The sequence below is a fragment of the Corylus avellana genome, chromosome 4, assembly GCF_965113065.1.
Source record: "Corylus avellana chromosome 4, dhCorAvel1.hap1.2, whole genome shotgun sequence".
Lineage (NCBI taxonomy): Eukaryota > Viridiplantae > Streptophyta > Magnoliopsida > Fagales > Betulaceae > Corylus > Corylus avellana.
This window is the reverse complement of record NC_142493.1, coordinates 34,661,619-34,687,533: the sequence shown is the minus strand read 5'-3', so window position 1 is coordinate 34,687,533 and position 25,915 is coordinate 34,661,619. Positions and strand designations below refer to the sequence as shown.

The 25,915-nt window shown below is 36.3% G+C and overlaps 4 protein-coding genes and 2 pseudogenes across 9 annotated transcripts; 4 read left to right on the top strand and 2 right to left on the bottom strand.

Annotated features, from left to right (window-relative positions):
- Positions 1–3,099: 3,099 nt before the first annotated feature.
- Positions 3,100–4,403, bottom strand: LOC132178469 (limonoid 21-O-acetyltransferse-like; annotated as a pseudogene).
- Positions 4,404–6,809: 2,406 nt separating this feature from the next.
- LOC132178468 (GRAS family protein RAD1 pseudogene) lies at positions 6,810–8,480 on the top strand (annotated as a pseudogene).
- A 1,669-nt stretch (positions 8,481–10,149) lies between these two features.
- Positions 10,150–12,642, top strand: LOC132177832 (multidrug resistance protein). Of its 4 annotated transcripts, none has more exons than XM_059590298.2 (6): positions 10,150–10,521; positions 11,281–11,418; positions 11,711–11,797; positions 12,000–12,047; positions 12,229–12,371; positions 12,482–12,642. In XM_059590298.2, the coding sequence occupies exons 1-6, from the start codon at positions 10,252–10,254 to the stop codon at positions 12,492–12,494; spliced, it is 699 nt and encodes a 232-aa protein (XP_059446281.1). In that variant the 5' UTR covers positions 10,150–10,251; the 3' UTR covers positions 12,495–12,642. The 4 variants fall into 4 exon arrangements, with proteins under 4 accessions (XP_059446281.1, XP_059446282.1, XP_059446283.1 ...); XM_059590299.2 differs by having other exon boundaries at positions 12,451–12,642; XM_059590300.2 differs by having other exon boundaries at positions 12,229–12,384.
- Positions 12,643–12,757: 115 nt separating this feature from the next.
- LOC132177831 (tryptamine 5-hydroxylase-like) lies at positions 12,758–15,729 on the bottom strand. Its single transcript, XM_059590297.2, has 2 exons — positions 14,737–15,729; positions 12,758–13,453 (listed from the first exon to the last, which is right to left on the bottom strand). Exons 1-2 carry the CDS (start codon positions 15,724–15,726, stop codon positions 12,827–12,829), a joined length of 1,617 nt encoding a protein of 538 aa, XP_059446280.2. The 5' UTR covers positions 15,727–15,729; the 3' UTR covers positions 12,758–12,826.
- Positions 15,730–18,548: 2,819 nt separating this feature from the next.
- HSP21 (heat shock protein 21) lies at positions 18,549–19,548 on the top strand. Its single transcript, XM_059591868.2, has 2 exons — positions 18,549–18,918; positions 19,037–19,548. Exons 1-2 carry the CDS (start codon positions 18,669–18,671, stop codon positions 19,504–19,506), a joined length of 720 nt encoding a protein of 239 aa, XP_059447851.2. The 5' UTR covers positions 18,549–18,668; the 3' UTR covers positions 19,507–19,548.
- Positions 19,549–20,846: 1,298 nt separating this feature from the next.
- LOC132179370 (TPX2 (targeting protein for Xklp2) protein family) lies at positions 20,847–25,577 on the top strand. Of its 3 annotated transcripts, none has more exons than XM_059592084.2 (9): positions 20,847–21,024; positions 21,747–22,295; positions 22,383–22,748; positions 22,882–22,940; positions 23,068–23,142; positions 23,750–23,852; positions 23,948–24,019; positions 24,329–24,439; positions 25,066–25,577. In XM_059592084.2, exons 1-9 carry the CDS (start codon positions 20,953–20,955, stop codon positions 25,285–25,287), a joined length of 1,629 nt encoding a protein of 542 aa, XP_059448067.2. In that variant the 5' UTR covers positions 20,847–20,952; the 3' UTR covers positions 25,288–25,577. The 3 variants fall into 3 exon arrangements, with proteins under 3 accessions (XP_059448067.2, XP_059448066.2, XP_059448068.2); XM_059592083.2 differs by having other exon boundaries at positions 22,879–22,940; XM_059592085.2 differs by lacking the exon at positions 20,847–21,024 and adding an exon at positions 21,571–21,651 and having other exon boundaries at positions 22,879–22,940.
- The last annotated feature ends 338 nt before the right edge of the window (positions 25,578–25,915 follow it).

Below are 25,915 nucleotides of genomic sequence, written 5' to 3'. Positions count from 1 at the left end.
TCTTCAGTTACATGCTTTCTCAGATTCATTAAGTAATTTTTTTAGTAGGTCCGACACAATTTGATCAAAATATATCAAGGCTGGGATGAACACATGCGCGTCGTCATGTGAGCTTTGGTTAATTAATTATCAACGAGAGCATGGCTTCATGTATCATACCGGCCCTATATACAGTCCTACATATGCATAAACTATACTATATATATATATAATGTGATGGTTATGTGTGCTTTTTTTTTGTTAATATTTTGGTGCATGCAATATTCCGAGAATTAATCTGATGCTGAAACAAGCAAATGATTGTCTAAAATAATATTAGATGATAGAACAAAGAACAAAGATATTTATTGTTAGCAATAATAACAACTGTTAAACAATTGTGTCTATATTGTTAACATGGTATTATAAGTTTTGTGACTCATCATTTTATTCTTAATTTCAATTAAAATACTTTACATGTTGTCTAGTCGTTAAAATATGAATTAAATAATTATTTTTATTATTATTAGTTTTTATATATATATATTTAACATAAATTGAGCTGCTTTTCTTGAAACAATTTTGAGCTTCAATTCATAGCCATATATTAGTAAAAGAAAGAAAAAAACCCATGTGTATGGGTAAAACCGTAAAAGGCCAACATGGTCTAAGCATTCTTTCATAAAAGCCAAGGTTGAAAATATATAATTTGAAACGGCAAAGAAGATTAATAAGACCATTTGTTGACAATATATACATTAATGGAAATACTATATGGTAATGATGCATATTGGGAGGAAATGATATAATAATACAAGAATGTAACCAATTGTACGTATAGTGCAGAGGTCAGGGTAATCTGAGCTCATTCATATATAAAACATAAAATTTACAATATAAAATTTAAAGGTGGGAACAATAATTTAAAAAAAAAAAAAAAAAAAAAAGAAGTTTGAGATGCTTTAATTTTTATTATAATTAATTTGATTACAAACTCACCTTATAGTTTACACAAATTTAATTATTTAATAATAAACGTATGTAATAAATATTACATAAATTATTATTTAAAGTAAAAAAATATAGAGAGTTTGATATTTAATAATTTTAATAAATGATTAGTTAAATAAAAAAAATACATTTTCAAAATTAAATATAGAAAAAATTTAAATATCTTGATGGAAATGCTCAAAATGACTCAAATACAAACAAGTAAACGAAACTAGATACACCTGATGGATGAGGTTTATTAAACTCGGCCGTCACCTAACCGTCGAACGTGACATCAACGATAGAAATCCAATTATGATTTCACCACGCCACCACCTTGGGGAGAGTCCGGTGAGATTGGGTCTCTTAAAAATTCCTGTCATGGTAGTATAATAGAGTAATTAAGCATTCACAATTGGTTCTTTTCAGCCTTACATCCGTGATCCGTGGGCTGAAGCAGATTTCGCCGGTGCATGTTATTGTTGAAGGCGAGAAATTGATGATGCATCATCCACGTAAAAGGTAAATGAAATGTTTTCTTAACCCACCTCTTATTCTTGTAGTCCTCCAATATCCAACACCGAAACTCATCGTACTTGGTTTCATTATTAATTAGTATGAGTTCCATTCCCATTTCAGACGAATTTCGTAGGGTCAAAGGTTACCTCTCGCTTTCGACAAAATTCAGACCCACCTTAATTAATCTTTTATTTATTTATTTATTTTTTAAAAAAAAGCCTTTTGAATAAAATGGCTTTGTTTCATGGTCCGGTGGTTTTTTTAATTTTCTAAAGGTACGAAAGACAACGTTCGTTTGAGCCCTAAACATTTAAGCAGAGATTGCGCATATATAGCAAAGGGCACACTAGTACAAACAAAGGGAATATGCAGAAGCTTATGCTTAATTGGACACGAGTTTTTGCAGAGACACCGGAGAGGTGTTAAAGTAGATTATGGAGTTCAAGAATAATAGTCAAAATTAAAGACTATATCATTGCGTCACTCTTAAAAACTATCATTGAATTATAGTTGAAGTCTAACTATTCTTCAACTAACTTGGTTCATTTGTAAATATAAGTTTTTGGATTTGAAGGTCTGGGTTTGTCTGGATTATATCGGGATCATGGTGTGAACGAGTGATCAAAGCTTTTACGGTTAATGTATCTATCATTGATCGACCTCTTCATATATAACTGAAGTACGTACTCTTCCACGTACAGGAAACAAAGAGAGAAAGCGTAGATAAAGATTGACGAGTAATTTGGTCTTAGACACTTAATTTTCACCACTAGGAAAGAGTTCAAAAAGGTTACATCTAGCTTCTTTTTTTTCTTTTATATATATATATATATATATATATATATATATATATATATGATTGTGTACAAGACCCAATTAATTATAAAAATTTACAAATGATTTGAGTTTATTTAAATGTAATCTAACCTTAATCCAATCCCTATTATAACGTCGAGTTTCACCAAATAAAAAATTAATATATAACTCAAAAGCTAATTTTTTTATAACTCACCCACTAGTACTCCATGTTAATATGTAATCTATCTTTTCGATGTGAGATTAACTTTTTGAGGTGTCAAAAACTAATTGTAATTGTAACCCATCAATTGTACTATGGTCTCCTTATCATTGAAAATTTCAACAGGTATTTTCTATTATCTTTCTCATTTTCTTCCAAGCATATTGCAAAACAATCTTGGTTCTTGGTTACTCAAAACTTTTTTTTTTTGTTGGTATTTTCAGTTAATTTAATTAAACATAGGAATCTGAGGCTAGTTTCAACAAACACCCCAATTAAAACGAAATAATATAATTTCACTTCTTCCTTAATATTATTAAACAAACATTTTATTATTATTATTATTTTATGCATGCATGGTTCATTCGGATGAAACGAACTTATTACACCCACACAAAAAGAATAAAAAATCTTTCTTCACAGCTCACAGGCCAAGAGATGTGAGTGTGACTCATGTGAGACATGTACTAAAAGATTAAAAACCATATTTCCACATGTAGGCAAACTTTTAAACACAGTAAGATTATTTTGGCCACAACTGTACGAGCATCCAATATTTAGAAGAAAATAAATAAATAAATAAAAATGGCGGCCTAAACCGCATAAACTTTTGCGGAGGAAACACACGCCAGGAGCTCCTTGTCAACTTCGAATTTAGCCATATCTTCCTCATCCAAATTAATCCATACCTCTATTCCATTCCCTGATTTCGTGTCGAAAAAACCAACTAGATTCTTGAACAACAATCTAGCCGAGGCAACCCACACAGGCTTTCCCCACCCAAAACCCGCCTCATAAACTGGAAACCTGCACAAGCTGGTGAAGGCTAACGCGACCACCTCTCCTTTCCTGTATCTTTCCAAGTTCTCTATGACGAAATTAGAGCTCCCACCACTCTCTTGGAAACTTTTCACAAAATTCATGTCTACTTTCCTCATGGCATCTCTCTCTCAGCGGAATAACAATGCGCTCAAACACATCCTCGGTGTCCTTGGAGATTGCAAATCCCGTACCCAAGGAAATGTTCCCGAAGTAATTTTCAGAAAGAGGCGGGACCAACCTTGTGCGCACGTTGGATACGTGAGATAGGGTGTACAACTTGTTGGGGTCCGGTTGGGTGGCGGCAAGGAAGCGATTTTATATGAAAGCCTATAAAGCCTCCACGCGAGTGGGGCGTGGGTATTCGATGTTGGTGTCATCGGTGCTGTATTTGTCTCTCAGAGCCGCTATTGATTGCAGACCCCTTGAACACAAATCTCTTTATCGCAATCTTTTCCTTTCCCGGACTACCCCTAGGTATAATAAAGCTAGGTTCAGTTACCGGCGGGAAGATGGTGGCTGATTCAAATAGTGGAGTGGCTATGTTGCTACTACCACGAGCAATAGCTGCCCAACTATTGAGGAGCAAGAAGAATGAGGAAGCATCCAAAACCTTGTGGGCGAAGGTCAGTCCGATCACAATTCCACCGCAGTCGAAGGTGGTAAGTTGGACGGCTAAGGCTACTTCATTCACATCGTCCAGTTCATATGGGAGGAATTTGTTGTGCTCAGTTGGGTCTGGATCCTCAAGAATTTCGGAAAGTTGGCACGTGGCCTTGGCTTCCACGTAGTGGACCCCCTCATCGTTGCAATCAACGTGAAAATTGTCTTTAATCCGTCCTGCTAGCGGGTAAAATCGTGTCAAGGACTCGGATAAGGATTTCTTAATCCGGGTTTGGCGTTCTTCGTTGCTGAGATAAGCAACACCAATATCTCTCGGGTAAAAGAGAAGTAAAGGCATGAAAATCGAAGGTGTAATTTGATCAATGAAGGAGAGAGTGTGATGCCTGAGGTGTTCAGCGGTGGACGAAGAGGGTTTGATGGTTTCGGTGGAGATAACTTGCACGTCAATCTTCATTGTTTTCGTAAAAGTTAATAATATATGTCTACGAAGATGGGTGTTGGTATAAGCCACCTTGGCTGAGATGGTTTGTATAGTGGTGCTGTAGTCAAGAAGTGAAATATTAAGAATTAACCACTACTATATATCACATCTAGCATTTTATTATAAAAAATTAAAAAATTACGACGTGATTCAGCGGCTGCTGACACTTTTTTTTTTTTTTTTTTTTGGGTTTAAATAGCAATTAATTCAACGGGGAAAAAACAAGAATATGTACAAGTCAAGTTTTGAACAAATGAATTAGCAAGTTCTAAGGACAACGATCGAGCTTATTCATGAGATACTCCTCTTCGATTCTTGTAGCGATCGAGCAAAAAAATCATCGCATGCGCGCTTAGATATCATATGGTTGAACTAGGCAATCTTTTGTACAATTTTTTACGGTAAAGTTATTTACAAACTAATCCAATAGTAGTCTGATGAAACAATATCTGACTTATCAATTTTTCTTAATTATTTTTCTAATTATGGACAGCCACATTAATTTGTAAATGATTTTGTAGTAAAAATTTGAGTATTTCAAGAATTTTCCTTGCACTTTAGGGCTTACGTACCCTTCTTGATATAGGAGTGTACGTTGCCACACATGAGAAAAGGCAAAGTGATTCCCTATATATATATATATTACAAGAAAGCTTAGAAACCAAAAACATCCATCTATCTTAATTTACTTGGATCCTCCTAGCTCACGTACACCTTCTAGAATCCACGAACAATTAATATTCAGAAATTTATAACTATGTTAGCTATACTGTCTACATCCAAGGGTTAGGTGCAAGAGAAGGCCAGAGGAAAAAAAAAATTATTGGGGCGCGAAATCACCAAGAAAATGAGAGGTAGATATTGAGATCCAGTCTTTCGGATTGGTGAGCATAGAAAATTATTATATTCTCATCGTCGTCTTGCTTTCAACTTTTTTCTTTGGATGTTACCTAGAAAGCCATGCATATATATATATAACTCGCTTAATTATGAAGAAAAAAAATAACTCAGTTCATTAATCGATTAATGTAGTTTTCACCACCTTGGTATTTTGGTTGATCATGTCAAGTTATTGACAAATTCAACTTCATTTTCCCTTTTCTTAATAATGATAAGGAGAGGGGCCGTCAAGATCGAGCTGGTCATAAACGCATTTGAATTTGTGTACAACATAAACGCAGGGATACATATATCATAAACGATATCGATTTAGGGTTTTTAATTTGTGTACGACTAGCTATATATTAGAAGAAAAGCTTTCTTTAAGTCTATTGATTTTTCTTAAAATCCCAAGCTAGGTTGAAGGCATGCATAAGCACTTGTTCAAATTTTTATTCTAAAACTCAATATTAATGTCCAAGTTATCTTTTTATTGCCTATTCATTTATTCATCAAGGAAAAAAAAACCCTAAATAGTCAAAATTACAAGAATATTTTTACTGCCTATTAATACGCATTTGAATTGACTTTTGAATGATATATATCGAACGAATCCTAGCTTCCAAAAGTTTCAGGTTTTTTTTTTTTTTTTTTTTTTTTTTTGTGATTGTCCAAAGCGTCTTGGGAGTGGCATTCGGAAATGCTTTAAATCAACATCAAACTAACTTTTATTTTGATTATACTTGTTAATGTGTTTTGAGGGATAAAAAAGTGTTATGATATGATTAATTTAAAGTTTTTTTTTTTTTTTTTTGTATCGCCAATGCTATATATATACATCGTTACGGCGTTACGTTACCAGCCAATGCTGAGTTTGTACGTCTAACAATCGTTAAGAAAAATATTGTATCAGATGGTATATCCTGTACGATCCATTTCAAACACTATTCACTATATATTCATCCATCATACCCCGTAGATACATTATAATACACTAACAAAAGCCCAAATGGACGGCTAAAACATGGTGCTTTGATTATCAATATTAAATGAATTTGATGATGAGCGGAGAAAACATTTTGGCATGTATACTTGCGATCGATGAGCTTCTCCTAGCTAGCTAGCTATTCAAACCATAAATTATTTTGACCTAGTAAAATAAAACCATGAAAGTATAAATCAAATATCCCAAGAAAAAATGGGATCGAAAGAATATTGTAACTAGAAACATGACAGTGTACATGAGGATTACCCCCCTAGCTAGCTGGATAAAATATTAAACTCCTAATCTCTTGGGATTCCCTGACAATGATTCAAGATATACTCTGATTGCTCTATGCTGACATCGTTCTACGCATCTCTAATATTTTTCAGAACCTTGTTATAGTCGCCTCAGCAATTGAAGCTCAAGCCCACTATATATATATATATATATATATGGATGGGTTGTCGTTAATTAGCCTCATTGCATAAAAGATTGATTCATTAGAAGGCAACACTATGACACCTCCTCTCTACATTTCACCTGATCAATTCTTGGGTGATGATCAGGCAGGAAGAAATGGGGTGATCAATCTTCTTGATCTCAACCACTCGGCCATAGCTTGCTTTACATTCCCTTCTCTTCCCACGTTGCCTTACACTAGTACTACTTATTCGTCCTGGCCAATCCCCATGGATAAAATCAGAAATCCCAAGAGGCTAAAGCAGGCATCAAGTGGTGACCATCATGAATCTATTACAAGTAACGGTAACCTTTATAATGGCGGCGGCAGCAGCACGAGTAGTATTAATAGCTGGTATAGCTTGCCAAGGCTTCAATTTCGAGACCATATATGGGCTTACAATCAGAGATATTTGGCGATTGAGGCTATGGAAGAAGCAACGACGGCGATGATGGGAGGTGAAGAACAGTACCAGGACGAGGAAGAAGGGAGCGGAGATGAGATAAAACTAGTACAACAACTCGTTTCTTGTGCCGAGGCTGTCGCTTGTCGATCGCGACAAAGTACATGCTTCAATATTACTTTCCGAGCTTAAGGCTAATGCCCTCGTCTTTGGAACTTTGTTTCAGCGAGTTGCTTCGTGCTTTGTCCAAGGACTTTCTGACCGCCTCGCCCTGGTTCAGCCGCTTGGAGCAGTGGGAGTTACAGGCCTCACGGCAAAAACAATGGTGGCTATGCCAGAGAAGGATGAAGCCTTGCACCTTGTTTATGAGATGTGTCCACAAATCCAATTCGGCCATTTTGTAGCCAATGCATTGATATTGGAAGCCTTTGAGGGTGAGACTTGTGTTCATGTGGTGGACTTAGGCATGAGTTTAGGCCTGCCGCATGGCCATCAATGGCGCAGGCTGATACAAAGCCTAGCCAACCGCGCAGGCCAGCCAATTAGCCACCTTCGAATTACCGGTGTTGGAAACTGCATTGACCGCCTTGAAGAAATGGGGTATTGTTAAATTATTACTTATATTAAAAACTTAAGATATAAATAAATAAATTTAATCATTTAATTTATATCATAACATATATGAGTTAGAGCTGTACGCCAAAGGCATGGGAATATTGAATTTTGAATTTCTGTGCGTGGAAAGCAACCTGGAAAACCTGAAACCTGAAGATTTCAAAATCCTTGATGGGGAGGTTCTAGTCATAAGCAGCATACTTCAGCTGCATTGTGCAGTGGAAGAGAGCCGAGGAGCTTAATTTAAATTCAGTGCTACAGATATTGCATGGGCTATCGCCAAAGGTGTTTGTTCTAGTTGAGCAGGACTCGAGCCACAATGGGCCTTTCTTTCTAGGGAGGTTCATGGAAGCATTGCATTACTACTCCGCCATCTTCGACTCCCTAGATGCAATGCTTCCCAAATATGACACAAGGCGAGCGAAGATAGAGCAGTTCTTTTTTGCCGAGGAAATAAAGAACATAGTAAGCTGCGAGGGGCCGGCGAGGGTGGAGCGGCATGAAAAGATTGACCAATGGCGCAGGAGAATGAGCCGGGCTGGGTTTCAGGCGACGCCTGTGAAGATGATAATGCAGGCGAAGGAATGGCTTGGAAAGGCTAATGTTTGTGAGGGTTACACAGTTAAGGAAGAGAAGGGCTGCTTGGTTCTTGGCTGGAAGTCTAAGCCCATCATCGCAGCTTCTTCCTGGAAATGCTCCGATATTTGAGGAACTCTTAAGTGACTGTGTACGTACGTACGTGACCTTGAGTCTTTTATAAAATATGAGAGAGAAATTAGAGTAAATTAAGAGGAAAAGTTTGTTGTGAATGTGGAGCTGAAAGCCATCCATGTGCATGCATGCAACGGACAATATATTCTTATGTTTCTTTCATATTTAAAGCATTAATGCTCAAATTTGTCTGCTTTTGATACCACCTCGTATATTACATTATTTCTATTCTTTATGTTAAGAATATTTTATGTTCTCTAAATTATGCTTTTTCCTTTCTTAGTTTAGGCTTACATGTCCATTGCTCCTAATTTCTCTCTAAATAAAGACCATTGTAATATATATATATACTTCCATACAAAGATGTAATTCTAATGCTTTAGTCTCTTTCTCTGTTTTTTTCTCTCTTTTCTACTTCATATTATTTTTCCATTATATATTTCTACACTTAAAAATTGAAGACAATCCTTGCAAATCTTCATTGTAGAAGTAAATCCACCGAATTTGTAAGCTGCCAAGCTTATAAATTTACATTTGGGGCGCCACGAGTAATTACATTTTTTGAAGTTTTTACTTCACTTTATTTTTTTATTATATATCTCTTCGGCACATCAGTTAAAAAAACCTTTTTTTACTCCACTGACCCCCTTGCAAGGGGGCAACCACCCCAACAGAGTGGTGCATGAACCACCCCCAATGAGCCAACGCTCATCATGACAGTTAGGGGTAGCCCACACAGTACCCTTCTATTGGGATGGTGGGGTGGCGGAGTAGAGTTATGACTCCATTCTCTTCAATCTCTTTTCTTGAAAGAATTTTTATTAAAAATAAAAATAATTTATTGTTTTAGCTAACATGGCAAAGAGTAATGCTATATACCATCCGTTGATTCAATGGTGATTTTGAAAGTCATATCAACTTTAAAATGATTTTAAAAGGATAAAAATATAGTACCTAGCATTACTCCATGCGTGACAAAACTGACAAGGTGACATTAATGGAGTTAATGGCATGTCAGCATTTTAAGATGATAGGGGTGTTAGTTAAACAACACAACACCGCCACACACAATTCATTTCATTTTTTTCCAAAAAAAAAAAAAAAAAAAAAAATTAACATCAAAACACTCTCACTTTTATATCACATCATTTACTTTTTATTATTATTAAAATAAAAAAATCACTATAAAACAAAAAAATTCACTTTTCAATACCACATTTTGTACCGATCATTATTTTTTTTATTATAAATAGTGTAGTGTAATATCATGTTGATTGTCAAACAGCACCTAAATATATGAAATGAAAATCCAAAAACTTAAAAAATTATATATATATATATATATATATATATATATATATATATTTAAAAATTTGAAAATATATAACTTAAAACACGATTACTGGATAAATAAATTTTTATTTACCTCATAAAACATAATTACATATGGCAAACTGAATAAGCACAATAATAAATAACAAACATGGACATGAACGACCATGAACATGATCATCGTCGTCCGTCAATCAGCGGCAATTTCATTTGCGTGAGTGGGACCATGGAGTTTAGGCCTTACCGTCTGCCACGTGTATAGGGTATATCTCTCTGCAGTCTGTCCCACCCCATTCCCTTAGAGATCTCTGAGCGCGTGCGGATAAGAGTCCCTCGGACACACCTTGATGATTTGTCCCGCTATCCACCTCGCAATACAAAGAAAACGCAGAACCCATTGAAAAAAGACTTGTAGAAACAGAGAGCGGAGTGAAAAATGGAGGTGGGTATGTCTCTGAACGCGCTGGTTCGGCTTCCCTTATCGAATTCGAGGACAAACGAAGATGGGTTGGTCAAGCATTCACTCTTCTCCTCTGGGAGAACGACCCAGAAGCCTCAGCTGAGGCAGAAGCACTCATTGGTTGTTCAAGCGAAGGGAAAGAAAGGAATGCAAGCTCGTCAATTTCAGAGGTCTCAACCTCCTTCCTTGCCCAAGATTGAAGACGATGGCAACCCCAAATTTGTCATCTTCATCCGTATGGCAAATGTTTGTTTTCTTTATCTTTCCCTTTCTCTTAATTATTATTTCTCTTAATCACTGATTATTTTTATGAGAATACTCTGGGAGACCAAAAGTTTTAATCTTGGATTTGTATGATTATGTTTGTTGATGGCTGATAAAGCTGACTTAGTGAGAGATATAGAGTTTCTTTTCTTTGCCTATTGATATGCTCAACTGAGTGGAAGTTTTTATTTTGGGTACCCTGAATTGGATGAAATTCTATATTTAAATGTTAATTTATTTTCCATTTTTTGAGCAACCAAACGGAGCATTACTGCTTTCATCTGTTTAATTGCCCTGCATTTTTATGTTCATGGTGCATGTTCGTCACACACTTAATTAATCTAAAGGATTCCTTGATGGTCCTTAAAATTTCAAATCCACTGGACGGGTGTTAGCTTGCTGTGGCGGCTGGAATTGATTTCATTAAATAAGGAGCTTGATTTTAGCCGGCTAAGATCTTGTTCTTAGTATCTTGCGCTCTGTGATGGTTTGTGTGTTCTTGAACTAAGAAATTGGTTGTTTTGTTGCCAGGAGTCTTCTGTATGATTTGTTTTTATCTTTTCAAGAACAACAGTTTTCTGTAATTTTATCTTCATTTTGATTCTGGTGCATCGGCTTGTTGTCATTGACATGTAGTTCCTAAATATTCATATTTCTCTTGGATAAGAGATTTTTTCCAATTGGAATTTATTGAACATATATATCATCGAGCATCTCTTGAGCTTCTTGCCATTTGTACAGGTTTATCTTTGGTATCCACTTAGCATGATAACAGGTGGCACCACTGCCAAAATCATGGTTGCGGCCAAGGATAACTTCCTAGGGAAATATATCTACAAAGATACACTTGCTAAAAATATCGCGGCAGTTATTTACCGTGTAAGTTCTGCTTTCACTGAGATCTTGTACACTAGATATCTAGCCCTTGGATTTAAAAGTTTACTGTTTCAGGAAACCATAATAGTGTTTCCTTTATTGGGTTCTATTATTTCCCTTCTTATCTTGGTCTTGCTTTATCTATTATTAACTAGTGACATCAAGATATTTCAATCAATTAAAGAATTTGCCTGCCTGTGTAGTACTTGGGGAAGCCTAATTGCCAAAATTTTGTGATATCTGCCTCTGTATTCAGCTAATTTTCTTGCTGACAGCTTGTGTATGATTGCAATAGGATGAGAAGGAGATACAGAAGACAGCATTTAGACTGCATCGTGTATTGCGAGCAGCTACTGACTTCAAATATGGCTACAAACTAGTGGTAAATATGCCTATAGCCAATGCTTTATAATGTATGATATCCCTACTATTTCTGATCAATATACGTACATGACTACATACATATTTATGCACATATATATGTACTTTGTACACATATTCATGCATATATGCTCTTCAAGAGTTTGTCAAAAAAACAATCCTGCCATTATTTGTCTTACACTGTAGGAGTGCTGAACATGCAGGAAAATTGCAATGTGAGAGCTGCTCTTTCTACCACAGATGTTATTGAGGTGAGGATTGGTTTTCTTCTTTTTCAAGTTATTTTGTTGTAGCTAAACTTGGGCATCAGATACTCAGATTGTCAGAAATCTTAGAATCCAAAAACAGCGATTTTCAATGCCCCTTTTTTCAACTTAGATCAGACTTTGTGTGGATTTCAAGTATCTTTATGCTTCTGAATCAAATTTTCAGCTGCCGACAGAGGATGAGCTCAAAACAGTGTTTGACAAAGTGAAAGACTTTTTTGGGGATGCAAAGGATTCTTTTGGTAAGCTGACAGCTCTGAATTCAACCACAACGGAGGAGTTGGAGGAAAAGCCTAAGGAGAAGGCCAAGTGAGTTTAATGGGTAATTAGATATAATTTTTGCTCTCTATATCTCTATTGTGGTCATAGAGATGTCAATTCCTTTCAGCACATTACAATGATGATAATTTCATCACCAGGCTTAAAGGCTGAAGTTGAAGAAACCGATCATTGGTTCTATAAGATCCACAATCCTCTAATGTTCATAGACTACTACAAGGCGGTGTAACGTAAATTTAAAGCACGGTTTTGTTTATATGAATTTACATCAAATGGAAGTTTTTGTTTTTTGTTGGTATTATTTAAATGCAAATTTAACGTGTTTTTAAAGCATATATATATATATATATATATATATATATATATATATATGAGATCCCCCATGATGGTTTTTAAACACATGAACACTCTCCTAGTATAGGAAAGCACAAGGAACTTATAAATAGACATTATTGGAAGTCTAGGAAGTGAGAACTAAAGTATGGTCAGCCCTTGAACTCATAGTGCTTGTTGGCTGTTGGCACAAGAACAATGGGAGTCTTTTTTCTGGTTGCAAGCCCAAAAACCTCACTGAGATCCATATCATCTGCACCAACCCCCTGAGGCAATGACCAATCAAAATGATACAGCAGGCGAGCCAACGCAATCTCTACTGTAGCCAACGCAAAGGAATAACCCGGACACCCTCTCCTGCCTCCACCAAATGGTAGAAACCTGAAATCCGAATCCTTGACCTCAATGTTGTTATCGGTGAACCTCTCAGGATTGAACTCCAGAGGGTTTTCCCATGACTTGGGATCCCTTCCAATAGCGTAGGTGTTGATTAGAACCCTAGTTTTTGCAGGTATTTCATAGCCATCCAGATTGCATTTCTCCATGGATTCTCGAGGCACTAGGAGAGGGACTGGCGGACGCAACCGCATTGTCTCTTTTATCACTGCCTTCATGTAATGAAGATGTTGAAGATCGCTCTCTTCAACTGTGCCTCTGCTGGATGCTATATTTCTAACTTCTTCCTGTGCTTTCTTCATCACTGCCGGGTGTCTAGCAAGCTCAGTCATTGTCCATTCTAGTGTTGCAGCTGATGTGTCAGTTCCGGCAACAAACATGTCCTACAAAACAAAAACACAAGAAGAAAAAAGAAAAACAACTTTGCATTATAGGTAACGGTACTAAACTCCTATTGCCACATTAAAAAAGACAAACAAACAAACAAGATCTGATCTTAAACTTCTTTTCCTGTTCCATGATGTGTGTACACAACATAGTCAACAAAATTAGGTGTTTACTTATTATATATAAGCATTTCATACACTATTCTCTTATCACTTTAAGAGAATTAAGTCTCAAAAGGATTATCAAAATAATTAAAAACAAAAAAAAACAAAAAGATTGATAATACTGGCTGCATTTTCATTCTTGTCAACAACTACAGCAAAAGAAAGTGTCAGCATGCTCTTTCAAAAATCAGGAGTAGTTGGATTAGAATTCCCGGAATTTTTTTTTTTTTGTAATTGTGACAGACCCCTCTGACTGGGCCATCGGAAGCCTCTCCCAAAGTCGGGATAATTTAAAAAGGAAAAAAAAAATGGGGATAATTTAGTAAGTTGGTCATTAATTTAATGAATAATGTGGTGTGGTCTCAAGTCCAATACACCAAGTGTTACGAAAACAGTTCATGGTTTCAACTTTGAAGATATGGGATGAGATAATGAGATGATCATATTAGCATTTCTCTTAATTTAATAGTATCCACCAACAACACGATAATCAACATGTTCATCTTCTAAGAGTATATATATATATATATATATATAAATGATCCTTTTTCATTTTATTAGGAGTTATTTTATGATCTAGATTTTGAGTGTAAATAATGTTGTTATATAAAAAATGTTAAGTTACGTGAAAACGTATTCATATGACAATATATATATATATATATATATCAGCCGCCTAATTTAATATCATAATATCAAAATCACATGGTTATTAATATAAGTATATTTATCTTTTGTCTTTGACTCTTTTGTATAAAATTCTTATTGAAAAGAAAAGCTATAATATAAAAAGGTTTGGAAGCTTCATTACTCCTTTTAATTTTTCCGATAAATGTCCCTGATTAAAAATAAATAAATAAAGTACAAATTTAATAAATAAATTAAAAAGTGAAAAATGTTCCCTTAAGTCACAATAATTATAAAAAAAATAAAAAATAAAAAATAAAAAGGATGAAAAATATAGAATACTAACATTGTGAATTTTTAATTTTCGAAATTATGATTGGAAAATCGCTTAGGTAACTTTTAAAATTATGATTGTATCAAAATATAATAATAATAATTTATCTTAAATTCAATAATAATTAAAAAAACCACGTATGAAAGAGAAATACCAGGACAAGAGCTTTGAGATTATCGTCTGTAATGGGCACCTCCAAGTCCTGGCGTTTTTGCACCCGAAGCAGCACATCTACGAAATCCTCCTTGCCCACCGCACCGGCCTCATCCACATGTTCTTTTATAATCTCCTCGCAAACCGCTCTGAGATCCTTCAAGTTTCTCGTCAATCTCGCTTTGTACCCACTCACCCAGTTGACCCACTCCCACTCGGGGAAAAAGTCACCCAGACAAAATCCAGCAAACAAAGCCTGTGTCTCCGTCAAAACATCCACCAAATGACGCTTCTGCCCCTCTCCCGACTTCTCCTTGAACCTCTTTCCGAACGCCACTCGGCACAGTATGTCGTTTGCCAGACCGAAGAACTGCTCGCCCAGGTCGATTTCCGAGCCGGACTGACCCGATACGGAGCTCAAAAGCCGATTCACCTCCTCGTCTCGGATGAGTTGGAAGGAGCTGACCCGCTTCGTGCTGAGCAGCTCGGTGACGCAGATCTTCCTGGCTTGGCGCCAGTAGGGGCCGTAGGGGGAGAAGGTGACATCGGAGCAGCCGAAGGAGAGGTACTGGGCTGAGATGAGCTGCGGGCGGCTGGCGAAGATATGGTCGTGGGTCTTGAGGACATGCTTGGCGAGGTCAGCAGATGAGACGACGACGGTGGAGACTCGGCCGAGTCGTAGGTAGATGATGGGGCCGAGCTTGTTGGCCATGTGGGCCAGGGAGAGGTGGGGCATGTCTGTGAGGAGGTGGAGGTGGCCGATGATTGGGAGGCCTGGTGGTGACGGTGGCCTGAGTGACTTTGAGCTGCTTTGCCATTTGCTTAGGCGAAGGATTAAGAAAATGAAGGTGGCGAAGAGTAGGGGTGGGAGATAGAGGGATTGCCATTGCCAAGCGATCATAGATCCCATTTTTTCCTGCTTAATTTGGTAAAGGGTGTCAAATTCGATCAATAGCAGCAAATTAAGAAAGATGTGGATGTAGATGTACATATATATATCAGATGAAAGTGAAGCTGGTGATGAAGTGGCGTAAATGACTAAATGTAGTACGAAGGTTGATGTGACGGTTGATCATCGGTAAAATAATTAAGTAAAAAATTTAATTTATTAATTATTTCACTAATTATAACTTATTACATCCAATTTATAAATAATTTTATAGTAAAAAGTTATAAGACCATAATATCTTGTGTGAGAAAGTAATGAATGAGTTGGGATGGGTTTAAGATTATGGTTTTTTTTTTTTTTGATTAAGCAATGAGATTTTTTCAAAAAACTCAAAAGAATTTTCTCCAAAAACAAATGATTGATGCCAAAATGACTGGAGCACACGAAAAAGCAGCATAGAGATAACTCTATGGGGGAGAATCTTGTGTTTTTGGGTCTCTTTTTTTTAACAAAACAAGTAAATGGCTCTTGCCCTTGAATTGATGGCCATTTCCGCACTTGGGTAACGTTGCCTGCTAACTACCTCATAAATGCTCCATATCCATATGGACCATAGCCATAAGACACCGACAGAACACACTGAACAGCCACTTTCATCACAAACTCAAAAGGATAAAGTTGTGAACATACACACAAATGAATAAAGTTGCACTAATGTTTACAACAATTAATATATATATATTCCACCCACCTATCTTTCTGCAATTTCCTTGAGCCCCATACAATATGATAAGATCAGAGGATTGCCGACTTTATCTACGATGATCACGCAATTAAGAATGCCATTTATAGCATTTTTGCCGTCTCGAAGTGCTCTACAGACTACAATTTGCTGCCCAAATTGTACGTTGGATGTTCTTAATTATCCAAAATTTTCACCCCATTTCTCCTCCATGCATGGCCATTGTCTCTCCTTCTCTCCTCAAGGGACATTGACCTTCTCTCTTCGATCCTCCGACCCACGACCATGGAGGAGACCTATGCCAATGTCACAATAATAATAATAATAATAATAGAATTTGATTTTACTATTATGTATAAAATCTCTCTCTAAAATGTGGGACTTGCAAAACGGTTTTTGTAAAAACCAGTTGTTTTACAAGCACTAGAAAGGATAATTTTGAAAAAAGAAAAAGAAAACAGAGCTCACATCACACACACACACGACTAAGGTCAATAGATGTAAACTTCTTGAGACGTAGACTCCCACAATATTTATTTATAAAGTTGTAAGAAATTTACAAATGCTACCATTTACCAGGATGCGATTGAGGACGACCCGTATACATATTTACTGTTCATAATGCTAGTAGGAGGCCTCCATCTTTTGATGAGCTGGCGTGTGCTAAGTCAGCTACACATGTTTGCATATACATGGCTTGTGACAACTTTTGAGAGTAACGTTGAAACAAGAGCAGTTTGATACGTGTAATGACACTAAATTTTATATATAAAATTTAGTTCGGTTAGAAGTTGATCTAATATGTCGTAATTTGAGATGAGTTTATGGTTTAAAAAATTAAAACAAATTATTATTGATTTTCTTTTGCTTCGAGTATCTGTGTTAATCAGGGGCACAGAGATGAATGTCCCTTCAAAAGTTTCAAATTTTTCTTTTAAGTATATTATTTTTATAAATTTGTCCCTCCAAAATAATATTTTTGTCTCCCCTCAAAATTTTCCTTCGTCTTTCTTTATGAAGAACCGAAAATACCTTCAAGTTGGAAGAATTGTTTTCTCCAATTTTTTTTTTTTTTTGGTGGGAATTGCCACTTTCAGCTCTAGACTTGCGCCACCCCTGTATAGGATGCAATTGACTGATTGAAAATGCTACATTTTACTGTTTTTCTGTATCAGTGACGTACTATTACAGGAGTATAATTTTGTAATACAACCAAGATAATGAAATCTTTAATATAGTTGTGTTTAGGAATAGACACTTAGCTGATGTATCCACTTCTAAATTCCATAAATAGTTGAGAGGTCCAAGATCTTTTGTATCCACTTCATATAGTTGTATTTGGGTAGAGACCCTTGGCTAATGTATCCACTTATAAATCCCAAAAATATTTGAGAGGTCCAAGATCTTTTGTATCCACTTCATATAGTTGTGTTTAGGAACATGCCCTTGGTTGATGTATCCGCTTCTAAATCCCAAAAATATTTGAAAGGTCCAATATCTTTTGTACCTCTCCAATAATTATGCCTAATATAATCACATGAATAGCTACTAATTTGCTTTCTCAAATTTAATTACAACCACACTTCTAGTAAAACACTAGAACACAAAGCAAACAGAGCTTTAAAAAAAAATAATTAAAAATTAAAACTCTCACTACACTTTTCCTTCTCTCATTTGTTATTTCATATATATATATATATATATATTTCTGAATCTACATGCCTTTCTATTCACCATTTTAGAGCACTCATACATCTAATAGAAAATTTAAAAATACCTTAAAAATATATGTTGTTATGAGATAACTCTTCTAAAGTTAATTTTTTATTCCCTTAATTTTTTTTTTCTTCATCCTCCTGACCTAAAAGTCTAGTTCCACCCCTGGTGTTAATAACCAATAACGCTACATCAAATTAAGATAATTTCATTATATGGCTTATATAATGAAAAGGACATTGACGTTTGAAGAATATTAAACGGTCCGTCGTTGACGGGATAACAGAAACTCTTATCAAATTGTTCATGTCGGTGTAAGTAAACGGTCTGCCGGTTTTCCCTGATCCGATGGAAGGTTTCTGGATTGCTCGAGAGAAACCAAAATCCCCTCGAAGCTCAGTGTCTTTTCTAGAAACGTCGACACTCTTCCTTAAGGCTTAAAATAATATATTAACGAACGCCGAATCCCATGTACATAAAACCTATATATTCTTTGCTTCCAGGCTCCAGGCTCCACATCTACTAAACCTTAAACACAATCCCCATTCAGGTTCTCGTCCTAGAAGCTCAGGAAAAAGAAGTAGAAATGTCTCAAGCTGTCTCAAACTTGTGTCTCTCTCTGCCTCTCCCATGTGGGAGAACCAGCAACTCTTCAAAGCCTCTATGTTCAACGCTTCCCCACTCTTTCAAACCAATTGGCAGAGGTCTAAGCCAGAACAGCATCAGGGCCGCCATGGCAGCTGGGGAAAACAGAGACAATCTTGACTATTTGCAGAGGCCCAGCAATCACCAACAATCCATCCCCAAGAAGCGAGTCAACCCAGTCGCGCCCATAGGTACTGAAATTTGACAAATATTCATTCATCCAAAATTAATAAAAAAAATGACAAATAATTGGGTACTGAAATTTTCTTTTTTCTTCTCTCTGTTTTGTTATGTGGGTGCACTGTGCAGGGTTGTGGGACCGATTTCCAACGGCAAGGACGGTGCAGCAGATGATGGACACGATGGATAGGATGATGGAGGACCCGTTCGCCTACTCCGGCGGGTGGCCGTGGCCGTTGCCGAGCGAGGGGGCAGGGTACGGCAGGGGAAGGACGCCGTGGGAGATCAAAGAGGGTGAGACAGAGTACAAGATGAGGTTTGACATGCCTGGAATGACCAAGGAGGATGTGAAGGTCTGGGTGGAGGATAAGATGCTGGTTGTGAAGGCTGAGAAGGTGCTGGAGAAGAAGGAAGGCCAGGGCAATGGGGAGGAAGAGGAGTGGTCTGCCAAGAGCTATGGCAGATACAGCTGTAGGATTGCTTTGCCGGAGAATATTCAGTTTGAGAAGATTAAGGCGGAGGTGAAAGATGGGGTTTTGTATGTAACCATTGCTAAGCCTAGCAGCCCTGGAAAAACTATGGATATCAATGTTGAATGAAAATTTCTATGATTTTATATATATCGTTTAGGTTTGTTTTTACTTTCTCCTTCGAGCAGGATTTGGATTTATAGATAATCGATTGCCTATTTGAAGAGTTTTTACTTCAATTTATTTTTTTAAAAGATTTTAGCATATGTTTTAGTTCTCTGTTCTGTTTTAATTGGGCCTTTGGCTATTGCCTATTGGAGATAATTTGGCAGTTGAACTAAAATTAATCCAAATTACAATTTTTTTTTCTCTTTTTCTATTTCTTTATGAAAAAAATTTTATGTTGTAAGATGTGAGTAGAGTTTTACCCAACCATGCTCGACCTAATCCAAGCCCAAGCCCAAGTTCGAACCCATAACAAAAGCAGAAAGAAAATAGAGAAAAGAAAAATGGAAGCAAAATCTTGGAATTTGGATGTTGACAGAGCAACATCAGTCACACTTGTTGGAGACAAAGGCCGTTGGAAAATCTCTATAATTAGAATGCGGCTGCCTGGCTTTGGTGGTTCAAATTCAAATATCAACCAAACCAATAAATATTGGCTTCATTTGTTGGATTTAGATTTTTATTAATATTTTGTTGTTCGGATACTTTTAACAATTTAAGTAATAAAATTATTAGAGCATTATTTGCAGTCCTACGAAAACTATCTTTTGGTTATTTTAGTGAGATAATTTGGTAAAAATGCCTAAAAATTCTAATTTTCTGCCTCACCACTTTGATGGGAAAAAAATAATAATAATAATAGTGAGTGAGCATGACTCACTACTATTAATAATGAGTACTATTCACTCACCAATTGAATAAAAAAAAATATAATTTTTTTTTTTAAACCGGTCTGAAAGAAATATTGTTCAACTCATTTAAAATAGTGTCAAGTGTTTATAAATTTAATGTGTTTTTTAAATGTTTATAGATACTTGATATTATTTTAAATGGGTTGGAAGATATTTTCTTCGGTGTTTGAAGGAAATTTTTGTACTAAAAAAAAAATGGTTTCTCTCTCCCAATTTTATATTTTTTTTTCCTCCTTTAATAGTTTTTTTTTTAAAAAAAATCTTTAAAAGAAATCTAATTAAGCAACACAATAATTAATCATAACGAGACGATCAAAGAAATAGACGTTGGGAAATGCTTTTAATTAATTTCTAAACCATGGGGTCCAACTCACATACAAAATGTCAAAAGCTTAGCACTTTTTGATATGAGGAAAAACTTCCTAAAAAAAAAAAAAAAAAAAAAGGAAAAGAAGAAATCACTGTCCAAGAAAATGAAGGAAATGAAATAAAGCCTACACATTAAAAGGCAAGCAAAAAAGCTTCCTTTTTTTTTCTGATCCAACATGAAATGGACCAGAGGGGGGAGCCTGTGATTCAAATTTAAAGCGAATATAGTAAACCAGTCTTGCATTAGGAGAAAAGCTTTCATTGTGGCATTCTGTGTGAGAGCAAGGACATGGGTGAGTCACCGTGCCTTGTGAGATCATTCTCTCACCCTTCTGATAGTTCCAGTGAAGCCAAAAAAGAGGTCAGTGTGTGAAAGATTTTTGAAAGTTTCTGTTTTTTGGACTCTTATTTGGTGTTCAGATAATGGGTCTCACGTAATTCTTCATGGATTATAGTAGTGTAACTGCTTTTGTTTTTTTGTTACGGTCTGTTTGGGTGCTGGGAAAACGTTTGAAAATGAGAGAACACGGGGAGCTTGTAAACGGGTTGAGGTTACTATGGGCCTATGACTGTTTTTAAAATACCCAACTTTTCTTGTCGTCCCGTTTCTGGTTGGTTACTGACTTCCTGTTTGGTTCTCGGGAAAGAATGAGAGAGGAGTGGAGAGGAAATGCTTCCAAATGCTTAATAAAGGAAGCCACTGTTAAGCAATAACCACTTTCCTCTTCCTTCTTTAATCCAAGAACCAATGTAAATTTCTGGTTCTCTTTTGTGTTCCCAAATCACAATTATGTGCATTTTTTCCTTTCCTGTCTAGCATACACTCCACCAATGAGGCTCTGGACAGGCTTTTGTTGTAATATATATTCTTTGGCGTTTCATTGTTAATTACCGTTTCATGGCTCTTCTCTGGAAAAATTCTTTAGTTTCTACTATCCTGCATCACCACATACAGTAGCAAGCAATTGATGGGATTTAAATGTCACGGGTATCTAGCATTTTTTTTTTCCCTTAATTTGTCTTTGCACATATATCTACTTTATTTTAGGACTTCCTGAGAAAATTAATTAATTTTAATTGCAGGGTGACCCCATTCGTGCTCTAGGAGAATCAATCTCTTTTGGGAGGTTTATGTCAGAATCCTTGGCCTGGGAGAAATGGTCAACCTTCTCTCACAATCGTTACTTGGAAGAAGTTGTGAAATTTTCTAAGCCAGGTTCTGTTGCTCAGAAGAAAGCCTATTTTGAAGCTCATTACAAGAAAAAAGCTGCAGAGAGAGCAGCAGAATTGATTGAGGAATCAAATGCAGCAGCTCCTAATGTTTTTGAGGCAGAGACTAGGGACAAACATCATGATGACTCTTTCATGCATTCAGAGTTGGTGAAACCAGAAGGCCAACAGTCCATTGATGAACCACATGAGGATGATGCCCCTAATACTGCAGTCGATTATTCTGCCGGCGTGAATGGGTGTAATCCTAATATTGGAGAACTGGAAACTACGAAGGTGGAAGCAGACGAAGGTGTTTATGTGGTGGATGATCCTACTCTGCTTGAAAATTCAGAACAAATTGAAAAAGTTGAAGACCACCAAAAGATTTTGGTCGCCCAAGAAGAGAAGAAACTCACTAAGGTTGTTGAGTTATGCTTTGTTTCTTGTTTGTAATATGTGTACCCTATCTAACACCACTCATCTACCACTTTCTTATTTATATTGCAGCAATCTGCCAGTAAGGAGATTCTGGCTTCACCAAGCAAGAAAAGACAAGTGGATTCTTCTTTGAAGTTATCAACTCAAAGAAGAGCACCCAAGCTCCCATTCTCTCCTGCCAAACGAATGACTGCTAAGCAACTCCACAATGGAAATAGTGGTGCTGCAGAGAGTAAGAGGACAGCAGGAGACCTAGTTGACAAAAAGAGATTGACAGTAAAATCAGTTCACATGTCAATCAATTTTGCGTCTTCTACTGGCAAAACCAGTAAAACACCACCTCCAATTATTCAAGAGGTTGGAAGCACAAGAATTGATACAACTTTATTCAACACATCCCAAGACAGTTTAACTCCCTTACGAACTTCGACTTGGGTATTTACTTCTGTTATTCACATACTTTTAATTTATCCATCATTCACCCTGTTTCCTTTTGGACACCTCTGAGTGTTATTTTTACGAGGAAAGATCAGTTAACATGCCTAAGAAGAGTTCTTGCACACAGCAGGCATCTGGTAATAAGTTAATAAAGCAACCCTCAGTAAAGCCCCAGTCAGAAGATCGAAGGTATTTTGCCAGTATCTCAATTTTTTTTTTTTTTTTTTTTTTTTAAAAAAAAAAATTTCCATCTTGCTACATGCGCACAAATACTCTGCTCCTTACACTGACGGGATTATATAATTATCAACTACAGGACTAGAACACTACTTAACAAGTCAGTTTCAGGAGGAATAGCAGGGGAGGGGAAAGGGCACGCTCTCTTTATGGAGTAAGGGATTTTTTTTTTTGGGCATGAATCACTTTAATGGTTCGTGTTTGTACGTCATTGGATTACACCTAAAGTTATCCTGCTTTTGCTAATTTGCTTTTCAGAAACTAGTCAATTTAGCATATTGATCTCATTTATTGCACATGGAGCACTGTTATATTTAACCAATTTATTTCACCATTTTTATTACTAAATTAGTTCCCTGGGTTTCGACCATGGTGCAATCTTATCACTTACATTTTTACTGACCACAGAACTCACTGTAGAAAATGGTCAACCATTGCATTATTCTATGCATATTCTAAATGATATGAAGAATAACTTTCATTGGTATGCTCCTTTCCCGATGTCATTTCAAATGGGACCTAAAATTTAAAATTTCATGTTACAGAGACACTATGTATATGAAAATTTTAGATAGTATTGTGCTAATACTTGATCGAATGTCATGTTTATACTTGATAAATATATTAATTGATTTGCAGAGGGAACTAAAATGGAACTAAAATTGGAACTAAAATGGATAGTTACCAGGATAGAGAGGTATTTTGTAACGTTTTCATTGAGGAAACTTGTAGATTATTCTCATAAAATGTTTGTGTGGCAGCTACTCAAAATCCTCAACTATAAGTGGAATCAAGGCACGATCTCCTACTGTATCCTCTCCTTTTACTTTCAGGAGTGAAGAAAGAGCTGCAAAACGTAAAGAGGCAAGCATAATCCAGTAGTTTTTGTTGACTCCTTATCATGTCATGATTTATAATTGTGTCAACACTGACATATCTTTTTGCATTTACTATGCCAGTTCTTTCAGAAGCTGGAAGAGAAACTAAATGCCAAGGAGGCAGAAAAAGTGCAGCTGCAATCAAAACCTAAGGTTAACCGTATAATGTTACTACAGTGTTAGCTTTGAAGTCTCTACAGAAAAAGAAAAGAAAAAAGAAAAAGAAAAAAAAAAAGAAAGAAAAAAAGGAAAGAAAGAGTGAATAAGAAATGATGTATTGAGGGGCTAACAAAAAAAAATGCAGATATGCGTTGAGGGGTCCAACTTTGTGAATTGACTGGGGGATTATTGCATGAGTTGCCCTGTTGATTTGTTGTAAGCCTTAGCCTATAACACATGACTTCAGGGTCATTTATGTTTTCCAATACTCTTAAATTTTTTTTTTCTCTCAATTTTATGCAGGAGAAAGCACGATTTGAAATTGAAAAATTGCAACAGAGCAGTGACTTTAAAGCCAAACGGAATGAAGATTCAAATCATGGATCACAATTGCATAGTAGCCCCCTGAAGAAGGTAATATGTATCTTCTTAATTTGGCTCTCTATGATGCAGAATTTCTGTATTGGGTTTAAAACATACATTAAATATGCCGTAAATGCCTCTTTAATATCTGGAAAGGTTTTGCTATCAGTTTAGATTGAGAGGTACTGAGCACTGTAAAAATGTGAACTCAAGGGTGGTTTGTTATATTAGCCTATTATGTCAGTTCGGATGGTTGCTACTTTGTCAGTTCCTTTTATGCTAGTTGTTTCCGGAGGGTGGAGACCGGAGAAATACAGGTTTCTTATATTGATATCAGCCTATTGTGTCAGTTTGGATGGTCTCTACTGTCTGTTTTATATCTCATTCTTTCTTTCTATACTATATGTTTCTGGTGGGTAGAGAGATACAGCTTTCATATATTGAATATTTTTAACATGCAGCACGACCATTTGGGGTTTGGGGCATGACAGGCTCTTTCTCCACAGACACCCTCCTCAAATGGTTTTTAAACTTTTGGATCTTGTCATAGTATTTGTTTTTCTTACCTTTCTATTTTAGGGAGGGCATAGAGGCCAAGTTTTGTGAGTGAATTTTTATTAGATGTTTATCCAATCAGTCACTGAAAAGAAAAAGAAACGATCATTCATGTCTTGCAGAATCCAGTGACACCACCTCAACCACCAAAACTTGAAAGAAAGCCAACTCTCAGCACAGTCAGGGACTCAAGCTCTCGGCCTCCTCGGAGGCCATCAGGCAGAAACGATAGCTCTAACTCTAAGCATGTGACGGAAAAAGTTAATCAAACCGCAATTCGTTCAATCACTTCACTTCCTAAGAAGAATGTGCATGAGAATGCTTCTCCAAATATTCAGCATTAAGTGCCTACAGAAGAGAGCAAGATGTTTCATATAAGCATATGTGTGAACTTCTGTGTTAGAGTTCCGATTGTCCAGCTGGTGACAGCCTTCTTGTAATTAATTACACATTATGAAGAGAGTATTAATCTTGTGATGGCAATGGGATTTTTGTGTTGAGAGCTTCTTTTAACATCAAAGCGGAGTAAAATTTTGTAGCAGTTTATTTCTTATTATTTTTTTTTTCCAGTGCAGCAGTGCTTGTTTCCTTTTGTAGACGTGTAGGAGATGAGTTTTGGAGGTAGATTAGTTCAAGCATATTTGTAATGAGACTAGCATTGGTGCTTGTTTGGGTTGGTAGCATGTGCAATTAATTTTAGTTTATGGTAATTATTAGTGCTTAACCTTGAATTAAGATAAAATGTCTATATTACCATGTGACCCAAAACTTTGGTCCCAACCAACTAAAAGCTACATCCTGACTGAATTCTCAGAATTATTTGGGCATAAAAAAGGGGTTGCTTGGAAAGTGCAAAATCCAGCCACTGGCTTATTTGAAATTCAGAGGTGAGTGTGCCAGGATGGGGACCAGTTCTGTACTTTGCAATGCCAGCAGTTGAGTGGTATGATTAGTGGACTAGAATCCGCAGAG